Source organism: Epinephelus lanceolatus, chromosome 3, assembly GCF_041903045.1.
Source record: "Epinephelus lanceolatus isolate andai-2023 chromosome 3, ASM4190304v1, whole genome shotgun sequence".
Classification (NCBI taxonomy): Eukaryota; Metazoa; Chordata; class Actinopteri; order Perciformes; family Serranidae; genus Epinephelus; species Epinephelus lanceolatus.
In genome coordinates, this window is record NC_135736.1 from 43,266,817 (window position 1) to 43,280,628 (window position 13,812).

General features: G+C 42.6%; 1 protein-coding gene across 1 annotated transcript in view; it reads left to right on the forward strand.

Annotated features, from left to right (window-relative positions):
• Positions 1–13,812, forward strand: part of LOC117255300 (voltage-dependent T-type calcium channel subunit alpha-1I-like) — a 386,243-nt gene that overhangs the window by 360,962 nt on the left and 11,469 nt on the right. Inside the window, exon 34 of the mRNA XM_078166400.1 lies at positions 4,889–5,029. Within this exon, the coding sequence (XP_078022526.1) occupies positions 4,889–5,029 (141 nt within the window). The remainder of the gene's footprint in view (positions 1–4,888; positions 5,030–13,812) is intronic.

The following is a 13,812-nucleotide window of genomic DNA, read 5'->3' on the forward strand; positions in this document are numbered from 1 at the left end:
CCCCAAAGTTGTCATTACCAACTCATTTATAGTCTTAGGCAGATGGTCTGTCCTGGGTGAATCACATTCTTCCTGTGTTCATCTTGATGACAAAGAAAAGCTGAGCTTTTATAGAAACAGGCTACAGAATGGGGGCATTTCTATCTGGAAGATGTTGTGCGTGGATTTAAGGATTGCTCATGGTTTGCTGCTGCGATACCCAGCTTGTGGATCGTGGGCCAAATCTGGCCCGTGATAGGGTGCCGGGTGGTGTGCCAACCAGTTTTGTAATCCACAGTGAACATAAATTGATTCACACTGGGATTTTTTTTTTGGTTCTTTGAATGTCAACAAGGTGCCATAGTGCACAGGAGGATCCCTTGGACCCCCAGACAGAGGTCCAGAGAAACACCCCTGCATACAGATGATCTGTGTGCGACTACTGCGACTGGATTTGCCTCTTAGCAAAAATGAGTGAGGAGAGCAAAGGTTGAACGGCTGAAAATAGGCAATTTGTATACTAATAGATATCACTGTGTGTTTAGTAACTGGCCCCTGGTGTCCTGTCATTTTGCAAAAGTGGCCCCCGAGCAAAGCAAGTTGAGTATCGCTGTTTTATTGTCTTTAAAGACTTACTTTTTGCCTTGTTATCTATAACTGCTCACATAGTCAGTGTCAGAGTCATGATGCCATTTGAAGTTCACTACAGACAGATTCAGTCTATCCAAGGTTGAGTGAGCTTCACTTCCAAAAATTGATTTTTTTGCAAAAAAACTGAACAGTCAAGTCAATTTTATTTATGTAGTCCAATATCATTTCACAAGTTTGCCTCAAAGGGCTTTAAAATCTGTGCAGCATATGACACCCTCTAAGCTTAGATCCAAGATTCGGATAAGCGAGTAACAAAACATAAAGGAATAACTGTGGAAAAATGGAAGAAACAGAGGCGGATCGTTCTCCCTGGACAGACATGCCACCGATGCTGTGTGTACAGTGTGGCTTTTCAGGCTGACAAAATTACAGATAGATTATAAACATATAATATATGAGGCAGGATAAGGGAGGATATTGAGCAACTTCCAGGTGTTGCCAAACAGACAAGACCTGAGCCACACGACCTCCTCTCCACCATGGACACCTGGAAAGAGGACAGACTACTCAAACACAGTAGTCAAAGCCCAGGTACACCATTTGCACAGATAGGAGAACGTAAACAAGCACACAAGGGAGAGATAGAGTCGAGCCTGAATCTCTCAGGAGATGAAGATCCAGATCCCAAACACCTGGAATGAGGCAGGCAGGGGAGAGAGGGTCCCAGGACAGCCAATGATCCAGCACAGGGAAGCCTGAGTAAAAATGAGGACAAGGAGGAGAAAAGAGAGACAAGGAGAAAGACGGAGAGCAAAGCACAGTGAGAAACGTTCTTTCAGCAGCTTAACTCCTCCTTATTTATCGTCCAAATCCAACCCTTGACACCTTTCCCTCATTTAATTTCTCATCGGATTTCGCCAAAGCATCCTGCTGACTGTGTAAAATCTCTACACAGGAATCTGCCAGGTACTTGAGGTTCTTCAGTGCCACACAGTGGGAATTCTAAGCCATCTACAGCTCGCCTAGAACAGTGTAAATTTTTAAGAGATCATGCAATTAATCTTACAACACTGACATTTATCTGCCCCTGTGGCTCGGCTTAAAGCAGGCAAAAGTCATTGATCTCTGTTTTGCACCTGCCAGCGGCGGCTGAAAATAACACCTGCTCTAACAGATTGCAGTTAATTAAATAACACAAGATGTAGTCATTACAGATGTTGTACGAAAGAAGTAGGGAGGGAAGATTAAGAGAGAGGAGAGAAATGGGAGAGAAGAGAAATGGACACAATATACAGTGTAGAATAAGTCTGTAGTCTGTACAGACAATGGAGCACATAAACAACAATTCCCATTTTACTAGGGGTTACGATCTGGGCTAATTTTTGGCTAAAACCAGTAACTTCCTGAGGTCTCTGCAATGGTTGCTAAGAAACAGTGGCATCGATCTCTTCACATAAGTCATGGACAGAAAGCGAAGAATTGTATCTCAGAAACAGAATTCTTGACAGTATTTTAAATTCTATTCTCATCTGAACTATTGCAGTCAATGGAAATAGAGCATCTTTAAACATGTCTTTAAACGTGTGTCACTTGTGGAGCAATCAGTTTTTGTAAGTATAAAGTACAGACATCTCTATGTTGTCCAGATGAAGCACAAAAATTGTCAGAATTTTGTGATTGCTGAAGTCATAGTGTGAAGCCAATCTATGGTTTCTCACTTGGTAAGCAGCTCAATAACATCATGCTTTGCCTTTAGAGTTTAAGGTTGTAAGTTCGAGCACTAGGTGATACAGTATAAACATGCTGATTCCTACTGAGGCAATGTGCTATGTGGATTACAGACATAGAATTTCAAGATTGGGATGACACATTTTGAAGGAAAGTTGAAAAAGAAGCTTTCATTTGATTTGTTTCCAAAATGCTAAGAAATTCTGTAGGCTCGGCGAGCATTGGTGTATTCTAAATACATATAATATGTACATCAAACTACTTGCTGTTCAATACATGAGAATGCAGTATGTGCAACATAACATAACTGACCCTTTGCTAAGTCCTGCCCCTCGACACAGACTGTCCAATCATAGCGTAGCAACAGCTCCAAGCACAAGGGTCTGACAACATGGCCGTGCTCCATTGACTCTAATGCAACTGTTTCAGATTTTCATGATTTTCAAGCTGGTTTTATGGATTTGGAGCTAAATGTTGTGCCTGGTTCACGTGTATAAATAGTCCTTTTTAAACAGGAATTGTGCAGATTTGCAGGAAAGCCCATCAGTCTTCTTTCAGCATTGGCAGTATAAAAACAAAATCAGGGAGTGCACCTATTTTTGTTCATACATAACGTGCCGTTTTCGGGGCAATGGGGGGCGTGAGCAAGTAACAAAACGTGTAGCTCAGCGTGACATCAACAGTGACGTGGGAGGGAAGCCGTGGCTGGTCAGTCCTTTGGCGATTCTCTCATAAGTCGGCCTGTTCTTCACTGTTCCTGTCATCTGACAGTTAATGGCCTCTTCGTTTGTGAGGACAAGGAGGACGTGCAATTCCTTGTCTCCCCAGTTGCTCATCTTTACAGTGTCTGTCAGGTTTGCGTTTCCCTCTTGCTACTAGCTGCTCGCTAATTCCTGCTATCAGCTGTTTCCTGTTTATCCACCGCCAGTGGGTCGCACGTGCAGCGTCATCAACAGCTCCTCCCACAAGTCATCAACAGCCCTTCCCGTGGCGGAAGGCCGCCTCATTCTTTTTTAACCAAAAAGGTTCCACCAATATGACTACCCTCTGATCAACTCGCCAATCCGGCTCTGTGTGTATAAACGCTCGCAGCTTGCCGGCAAACCGGCCCAACATTTGCTGAAGATCTGGCAGTGTAAAGGGGTATTGATACACGTTACCTCCAGAGGTTGGAGGGAGGTATACATTTCATCTCTGTTCAAATCAAACCCTGAGAAGTGTAGGGTTAGCTAGCTAGCTACTGAAGGTAGCTTACTGAATGTATACACATGCTGCTTTTGCTTTTTAATGATTGTAACATTGAATAAAGGCTCACCCTGCTGTACAGGAACCAGTGAAGGAAAGCAGGGAAACTTTGCTGATATTCAACCAGCTGTGTGTCGTTGCAGCGTGCGCAGATTAATGTTGTTTGACTTCCGACTGTGCTGCCAACTGTGGATAGAAGGGAAGCTCTGGGGGAAGCATAACAACATTCATCCGCGCACACTGCGATGACACACAGCTGGTTAAATATCAGCAATGTTTCCCTTTATATTCATTGTCTACTGTTTTTTTCCAAGTGTGCTGTCAGTTACGGTGTGGCCTCCATGCTAGCTCTGACAGCTGATGGACCATGATAATGAGGTGCAGCTTAGCGAAGGGTCAGTTGGAGTCTATTTGTCTGCCTTTACATGCACGGACAACTCTTATCGCACCCCTGGTGGTTGCATAAGTCTTGGTGTGAAGCCACCTCTGATTGACCCGTTTCTGCGGGTATCTCACCATGATCACGACATGCCATTGTTGGCAAAGGCTGTGAGCTAAAGACCTGTGTGATGCACAGTGAACATCTTCTTCCAACTGAAGCATTGTGTTGTGTGAATTACAGGCGGTCCAGGCAGTTCTGCTGCTGTACCCTGCTGTATTTTCTTGCTTTATTCATCATATTCCTCTTCCTCTACTTTCTTCCTCCTCCTCAACATGCCCTCCCGACTCACTGCGCATAGCAGCTTTTATTGCATCTTTAATTGGTTTAACAATGATATGTATACATAGCACATTGTGGCTTTCCACTACAAACATTTAATGCCTTTCAACGACTCACCCAGAATCTGACGTCATTAGTATCCATGCCTCGGGGGTGCCGAAAACAAGGGAGCATTGTCCGTTTAAAATGTCTCCGTCGTCGTGCACACCCAGCTGCATCGCCGTTAAATCCAGTTTAGCAGCTTCCTTAATTTGGTCCTCCATTAACGCGAGTAGTGGCGAAATACCTCGAGAGCATCGTTAATGTGGTCTGTAGGATCTGTAGCGGTCGCCATTGTTGCTATCCTCACCAGCTACCCACCGGCATACAGCTTGATATCAGCGTGGCGCTGATTGGCTAATCGCTAGACCCGCCCCCACCCCCGGCGTTCATTGTCCGTCCAGCGTTTGGACGAGATAAATCGCAAATTCATTGAAGTATGCCAGACCAGAGATGCAAGCCTACTCAGTTGAGTGGGCGGGGTCTATGGTCTGGAACCAGGCTAGTTCTCTGTGCTTATTATTAACAGATCAAAAGGTCAGTGCAGTGTGTGTGTGTGTGTGTGTGTGTGTGTGTGTGTTGCAGGAGAGCCAGTGGCTGGACAGTGTGTCTCTGCTGATTAAGGACTCGTTGGAAGGGGACATGATTGACAACCTGTCTGGTTCAGTTTTCCACCACTACTGCTCTCCTCCTGTCTGTAAGGACTGTAAGAGTCATCCACAAGAGGTAAGTGGGGTCACGCAGAAACACACACACCACTTCTCTTTCTATCATCTAGCTAACAAGCTCTTGGTCTTAGTTTACTTAACTCAGTCACCAGTGGGTGGGATTAACCTGAGGCAGCTCACAGCTGTAAATCATACAAAATCTGCGTCATCTAGAGCTGGGTGCCTGCAGGTCTGATGACCATCTTCTGATTCACAATGAATATTAATTGATGCACGCTGGGCATTATTATCATTATTTTTATTATCATTGTACTTTGAATGTAATAAAGGTACCAAGGTGCATAAAAAAGCATCAAAGTAGAGCTTGTTTGTCAAAAAAAAGTGCCTGGGGAGGATTCGCCGAACCCCCTGACAGAGGTCCAGGCTAATTATTTGTGATTTAATTACTGTTTGTTTATCAACTGGCCTCCGACATTTTAGAAAAGTGGCCCCTGGGAGAAGCAAGTTGAGCATCCCTGATTTGCAGCATCCCTGTCCTCACTTAAATTTGCATACAACATGAACATGCAGCGCAGAAACAACATCCAACATTTGGATATGAAGGTTCAAGTGTGTTTCTGTCTGATAAAGTTCATTTTTCCCAGGTGTTTCTGTAAAATGAACACATTGAGCCCCAAATACATCTGAAATGCAATGTGCAAGTTAATATTTAATAAAAGGTGTTGTAGCACGCTGATTGAAGCGTCTGGGTGGTGCAGGGGAAAACACTTGAACACCAGCACAGAGACCTGGTTTCAGTGTTTCTGCATGGCTGCTTTGTGCTCCATCAAACTTAGTTATTGGTCACATAAAAGCCTTTGCTAGTGGGGAGCCAGTGAGGGATCACATTCTTGCTGCAGTACGAGGGAGTCCTGATTGATCTATTGACACTGTCTCCCTCAGTCTGTCCTCAGGACAAGAGTAGAAGTTAGCAGCAACAAGAGCAACAGGCAGGGGAAATCTGTCATTCTAGACGGGGAGTAAAAGTGTATCTGAAAAATGTTACCAATATTGTTTAATTTTTGAGATACAGGAAAATGGCTTATTTGAAAGACAGAGTACTCTAACCAGGATCCCTGCACCTTCTTACCTTTTCAAGGTCTTACCAGTTCACAGTTCCCTGTTTACGACACGAATCAAGGTTAGTTACAGTTAAGCTGGGGAGAGCGGTACAGTGGTGCAGTGGTTAGCATTGATGCCTCACAGCAAAAGGGTTGCTGGATCAGACACAGGATGGGGGTTTGAACCCAGGGTGCCCTTCTGTGCAGAGTTTTTATGTTCTCTGGGTTTTCTCCAGGTACTCCAGCATCCTCCCACAGTCCAAAGACATGCAGGTTAATTGGTGACTCTAAATTGTCCGTAGGTGTGAATGTGAGTGTGAATGGTTGTCTGTCTCTATGTGTCAGCCCTGTGATAGTCTGGCGGCCTGTCCAGGGTGAACCCTGCCTCTCGCCCAATGTCAGCTGGGATAGGCTCCAGCCCCCCACGACCCCCAACAGGATAAGCGGTTATGGAAAAAATTACTGAATGAAAGACAAGAGTGCTCTAATCAGGGTTCCCACACCCTCCTTAACATCACATTCAAGATTTTTTCAAAGTCTTTCCAGTTCCCAATTCCCTCAAATTCAAGGACCCATCATGGCATAGTTGTGACACGAATCAAGGTTAATTACAGTTAAATTGGGGAGTGCTTTCCTGTGTGATGCTCCAGCAGCATGGCTCATCCAAGCTGCTTTGCCCATGGCGTGAAGTTTTGTTGATTTGCCGCAGGCTCTGCATCAGGCCATATGGATGGTCTGCTTATCTTTAGCAAGTCCGTCTTTGTAAATGTCTTGGATGAGCCATGAGTACTGGAATTTACATTTTCCAGGCGTGGCTGGTGGTTCATTTAATGTTAGCTTTTCCCTTGCTTCCCGCTGTTTAACTTGCATCATTCGACTTCCATCACTAATGCATGCACTTGACGTTTCCGCAACTGAGGTAGTCACACATGTAGACAGCAGAATGGAGCCTATTTATTCACATTAATTAGAAGAAAATAAAAAAAGACTTTAAATTTATATTCTCGCACAAAATACATACTTTCATGCACTTCCAATGACCTTTGTCTATTTATGTCTATTTTCAAAAACTCTGAAGGTCTTGATTTTTTCCCTCAAATTTACAAACTTTTAAAGACTTGTGAGAACCTGTCTGATGTACAGTACAGGCCAAAAGTTTGGACACACCTTCTCATTCAATGCGTTTTCTTTATTTTCATGACTATTTACATTGTAGATTCTCACTGAAGGCATCAAAACTATGAATGAACACATGTGGAGTTATGTACTTAACAAAAAAAGGTGAAATAACTGAAAACATGTTTTATATTCTAGTTTCTTCAAAATAGCCACCCTTTGCTCTGATTACTGCTTTGCACACTCTTGGCATTCTCTCCATGAGCTTCAAGAGGTAGTCACCTGAAATGGTTTTCCAACAGTCTTGAAGGAGTTCCCAGAGGTGTTTAGCACTTGTTGGCCCCTTTGCCTTCACTCTGAGGTCCAGCTCACCCCAAACCATCTCGATTGGGTTCAGGTCTGGTGACTGTGGAGGCCAGGTCATCTGCCGCAGCACTCCATCACTCTCCTTCTTGGTCAAATAGCCCTTACGCAGCCTGGAGGTGTGTTTGGGGTCATTGTCCTGTTGAAAAATAAATGATCGTCCAACTAAACGCAAACCGGATGGGATGGCATGTCGCTGCAGGATGCTGTGGTAGCCATGCTGGTTCAGTGTGCCTTTAATTTTGAATAAATCCCCAACAGTGTCACCAGCAAAACACCCCCACACCATCACACCTCCTCCTCCATGCTTCACAGTGGGAACCAGGCATGTGGAATCCATCCGTTCACCTTTTCTGCGTCTCACAAAGACACGGCGGTTGGAACCAAAGATCTCAAATTTGGACTCATCAGACCAAAGCACAGATTTCCACTGGTCTAATGTCCATTCCTTGTGTTTCTTGGCCCAAACAAATCTCTTCTGCTTGTTGCCTCTCCTTAGCAGTGGTTTCCTAGCAGCTATTTGACCATGAAGGCCTGATTGGCGCAGTCTCCTCTTAACAGTTGTTCTAGAGATGGGTCTGCTGCTAGAACTCTGTGTGGCATTCATCTGGTCTCTGATCTGAGCTGCTGTTAACTTGCCATTTCTGAGGCTGGTGACTCGGATGAACTTATCCTCAGAAGCAGAGGTGACTCTTGGTCTTCCTTTCCTGGGTTGGTCCTCATGTGTGCCAGTTTCGTTGTAGCGCTTGATGGTTTTTGCGACTCCACTTGGGGACACATTTAAAGCTTTTGCAATTTTCCGGACTGACTGACCTTCATTTCTTAAAGTAATGATGGCCACTCGTTTTTCTTTAGTTAGCTGATTGGTTCTTGCCATAATATGAATTTTAACAGTTGTCCAATAGGGCTGTCGGCTGTGTATTAACCTGACTTCTGCACAACACAACTGATGGTCCCAACCCCATTGATAAAGCAAGAAATTCCACTAATTAACCCTGATAAGGCACACCTGTGAAGTGGAAACCGTTTCAGGTGACTACCTCTTGAAGCTCATGGAGAGAATGCCAAGAGTGTGCAAAGCAGTAATCAGAGCAAAGGGTGGCTATTTTGAAGAAACTAGAATATAAAACATGTTTTCAGTTATTTCACCTTTTTTTGTTAAGTACATAACTCCACATGTGTTCGTTCATAGTTTTGATGCCTTCAGTGAGAATCTACAATGTAAATAGTCATGAAAATAAAGAAAATGCATTGAATGAGAAGGTGTGTCCAAACTTTTGGCCTGTACTGTACTTGTATAGGGTGCTGCCCCAGTGAGAAGGTTCTGCACTTCAGAATTCACACAAAATACAGTAAACAAAAAATGAACTCAGGCTCAATCATTTCATGCAGTTCAGGTTCAAAGCAGTTTGATTTTTCACACAAACCATGTCTGCAGAAACCAACAAAAATACAAACACTGCTGTGTGAAATACATAGAAAGGGAGCAAGAAACATGTTCTATAAATATATGTGGCAATACATCACATTAACCACGGTATGCAAAGTGAGTAAATAGAAGGAAAATGCTTATATGATTAAATCTCATTAATGTGTGGAGGTCTACACACTACATGGAGGCAGAGAATGTGAGCGTTAATCCCGCAAATGCATCTGTAAATCCCCAAGTCTGTATAAGATCAAACACCTCACTGAATCCCCATCACCTTCCTTTTCCCCAGGTTGTTTAGTCCTCCAGAAAATTCAGTTTATTTATACATGTTTCTAACTATCCCCAGACAGAAAGCCAGGGTACTCAAAAGACGCAACACATATTTAACAAGAGCTGTGAATACTCCTACACATGCTCTAGAGCTGTGGAATTTCCTGTATATATTTAACCTGTTACATACCAACGTATTCATTGTTGTTCTGGGGTCAGAGTGTCAGAAAAACAGCTGAAAATATTGAGCGGCTTTGATGAAATGTGCTCTGAGCAACATGAGACTCCTGTTGTGTTCATTTCAGCTCCACTATAATGAAAATTCAGAAACATTTTTTTACAAGTTATCATTCTATCACTTGTTATGATTTCAAAATGAAGTCCCGTGCAATCCATAATGCCTAATATTGAGATAATACCCTGTCCAGATGTACGATATGTGACATATCCCTTAAAGGTCCTGTCTGTAAGATTTTGGGGGATTTAGTGGCATCTAGTGGTGAGGGTACAGACTGCAATCAGCTGAAACTTCTCCTGGTTAGAATTCCTTTAGTGTTCATTGTTGAAGAGGTGAGTCAAATTATCCACAAAGGTCTCCTTTCTCCTCACAAGACAAATGGACCAAGTGAAGTTTGAATAAAGTATTGAATAAAGTAGGGTTGCCCCCCAAATAGTTGACCAAATGTTCATCAACCAAAAAGATCATTAGTGGGCAAGATTTCATTGGTTGCTTAATCACAGAAAAAAAAAAGAAAAATACACATAAACATGAAACTCTATTAGGGGCTGCTAAAATAACTCAAAACCTATATGACTGGACCATGGGAATTTATTTTGAAAGGACAGACACAGGAAGTGTCCACGCTCAGCAGTCAGACAGGAGTCAGGTTAATTTCCAGGGCTGGTACCTGCGGTTATTCCACAGGCTAGTTAATAACATGTCGGGCAGGAAATCCAAAGTGTGGGATCATTTTGAGAAGGTGAAGGACGAACCCAAGGTGATATGTAAACTCATCTTCATTGGTCGACTACAAACATGACGTATCATCTGAAACATGGAAGTAGCTACATGCCCATTAGCCCACAGCGTCAGTAACAGGCGGCTCGCTCAGTGTGTGACGTGCACTTGTAGATAAAATATAGGCCTATATTAATGAAGGTTCATTAGTACAGTTTTGTATTTCTCTGTAATGTAGCACAGTGTTAACAATGTTACTGATACTATTCTTTCTCACACCTTCAACTCAAACCATTGTGTTGCCCACCCAAAATATATAATTAAATTAATATTGTAAACATGCGGGCAACTAGTCGACTAACGGCCCCAAATGACAACTACTGATTGACTAGGAAAATTCTTAGTCGGGGCCTTAGAATAAAGCAGGTTCACGTTACAAATGTGTGTTCTGCACTTCACAGACAGCCCACTTGCCCAGCACCTGTATCTGTGTGCTCACCTATTTTCTCTGACAACTTAATGTGTGCTTACCTTATTTCTGACCCAGACATTCAGGAGGTTTAACCTGGAGTCGAATTAGTGGTAAAAACACTGAATAAAGCAGTTTCACGTTACAAAATCTGGTGTTTTTCCAACCCTGCTAGTTGGGGCGGGGCTACTAACTTTGGTGGCCAATGTGAAAATGTGACTGGCTTTATTTATAGCCAGTGTTTGGTTTGTCCATTCTGGGCTGCTGTAAAAACATGGCAGAGCAACATGGCGTCCAGAGATCAGGACCCGGTCCCTATGTACATAGAAATGTCTCATTCTAAGTTAATGAAAACAACAATTATTTTCAGTTGATTATACACCAAAGAAAATACACTTATTATATTCAATTTCTGCCACTGTTTCCCCTGAAATCCTACACACTGGACCTTTAAAACTGTTTTTCCCATTAAGAGCGCAGCAAGGTGAGAGGAAGGTGACTGTGTTGTCTTTGTAATAGATATGCAGATTGCCATTGCATTGCAATCAAGACACTGTACAATACTGTAATAGTATTTTCACAGCTGTAGCACTGCTGTGTGCGTTTTGAGCAAATTGGAAAAAAAAAAACATTGCTGTGCACAATGTCCTCGTCCTTCAACACACTATGCAATATGTGCACCGCCTTCCACCACAAACGTCTGGATCCTGACAGTACTGAGTGAAAGATGCTGAGGACTCGCTGACGAAATAACGTTTTTATCCCTCAAAGTTATCTAAACCTGATCATTCTGATTCTCACTTTTTCATTTACATTCAAAGTAAATCAGATACAGTTAATACCCAGATTGTATTTAAAAAAGAAAGAAACTAGCTAAATCCAATATTGGAGGGCTTAGCTGTCAAGAATTCGCACTGTATTAATTTCAGGAGCTGGTAAGAAGGTTCAGACATTTTCTCTGCCTTGTACAATCATGCGATGTCTATCTCTAAGGTGCAATCATACATTTCAAATGATTTACACTCTAAAACGGGTTGCTCACCACGTGCACTCACTCATGACGCACACCGTCATGTGAGACCATCAGTCACACATTAGAACTAAAACCAATTTTAGCTCAGAGGAAAGGTGAGTCCATGATTTCAACCTTTTATATGTGCAGATTACATACTTCAATCTGTAGCTGTGTGTGTGTGTGTGTGTGTGTGTGTGTGTATGAGTCACAGCAGTTTACTGTCAATTGTTTTTAGATATTAGGACGTATGTGAAGAAGTATGACCTAACTGGGTAGCTCTTGCGCCTCTGGCATTAAATTACTATCAACAATCATATAATGACTACTTTGCCCGGGACCTCTATGGAAGGATATTTACTGATCTCTCTCCACAAATAAAAGGTATTGACATGAATGGAGGTTGGCTGGAATGAAAATAATATAATGTAACGTGGCCTCTCTTTCTTATGCAGTGTATTCATCTTTATTCCCCTCTTACCCCCTCTCCTTTCTTGTCTTTTCTTTTCTGTTCCTTTTCCCTCAGCCCTCAAAATTAAAGCTGTATCTCATGTTTATTTGATGCTCTCTCCCCACAGCGAGGTGAAAAATGTTGGCAATCTTTGAATTTATCTTCAAACCACCCTCCATCCACTATAGACTTTGAGTTAAAGATTTTTGTTGAATCTATGCTTTCAATAAGTATTTATTTTACATACATGACATTTTCATACCATCAATCATTTAAATTTTGGTGCTGCATTTGACATGTGGCAACATAAATGTCTTTTTTCTCTCTTACACCAGTGTTTGATTGATCAAAGCTGCTTATGTTGCTTACTACACTGTTTCCCACTGCACAAAAAAACCTGCTAACATCTGCTAACATCTGGCTTTTTACTGCAATGGGAAAGGTTAAAATGACATTCATCCCCAGGTGAAATGTCTCTAGGGTATTTATCGGCTCCGGTAACACTTGGCATTGATGGAAACACAACACCTGGGTGAACGCACCTCCTAACGATGCAATGACGCACCACCACAAAATACCATCTGCCTTTGCCCAAGCAGCACTCAAACAGTAATTCAAATTAGTCTGCACTGAGTTTGAAATAGAGTGCGTAGGTAAGAGATAAATAAAAAGGAGCAATCTCTGCAACATTTTCACAGGCCTCCATACTGCTTTCTACTGTTTACTATCTGTTTTCTGGCCGACTGACGCTGAACATAGCCCACCAGTAAAAAATACACAGAAAGGCATACTCTCTGCTGCAGAGCAGAGTCCTGCACTGGGTCAGATACCCGCAAAAACAGCTGATTTGCGGGTGGTTTTTAAAAAAACATTTTTTCCCGGATTCAGATCTGGGTGGAAAAAATAACATGCGGGTCGGATCGCGGGTTTTAGATAAACACATCAGTCATTAGTTCGGTAAACTACAGATAACTATCTTGGTCATTATTTACTCTCTGAGGATCGCCGCCGCTATTTCGCAACCGTCATTGGTTCAGCTGTTTACACACGTTTCACCGTCTAATAACACAATTTGTGATTGGACAACAGAATCAACATGGCTGCCACCGTCTAACAAGCGCCGCTTCCAAAACAGTAAATAATTATTTAGGTATTTGAGAAATAAGTGGATAAAACATACAACTATAACTTTATAATGTTTCTGAAGTGTTTCCCTGATGGATTACTTCTCTCCTTGATGGATTCTAAAAACACATGACGCTCGTAACTGCTGAACGTCGCTCTGGACAGAAAGTAGCCTAAGTCTATTATTACACATGTAAAGTTCCTTTACATAGATTAAAAGTTTAAAAGCATTAAACGTAACAAATGAGTGCTTGGGAGAAGAACACAGAGGGTTGATGATGGAGCTCAAGTCAGGTTTTTATTGTGAGAGCTGTTTCATTCAGGTTGTTGTTTACTCACTGGCACCTTAACTGTAGCGATATGCTGTTCAATATTCAGCCAATATGACCCAAAATGATTACTTTAAATCCGGGTTACGGGTCGGGCTGCAAGTCGTGTTTCAATGGGTAGGACTGGGTTGTGATACTAATTGGCCTGATGCGTGGGTTTGCGGTTCGGGTGCGGGTTTGCACGTCGCCGGGTCGGGTCAGGGTGGATCTTGAAAA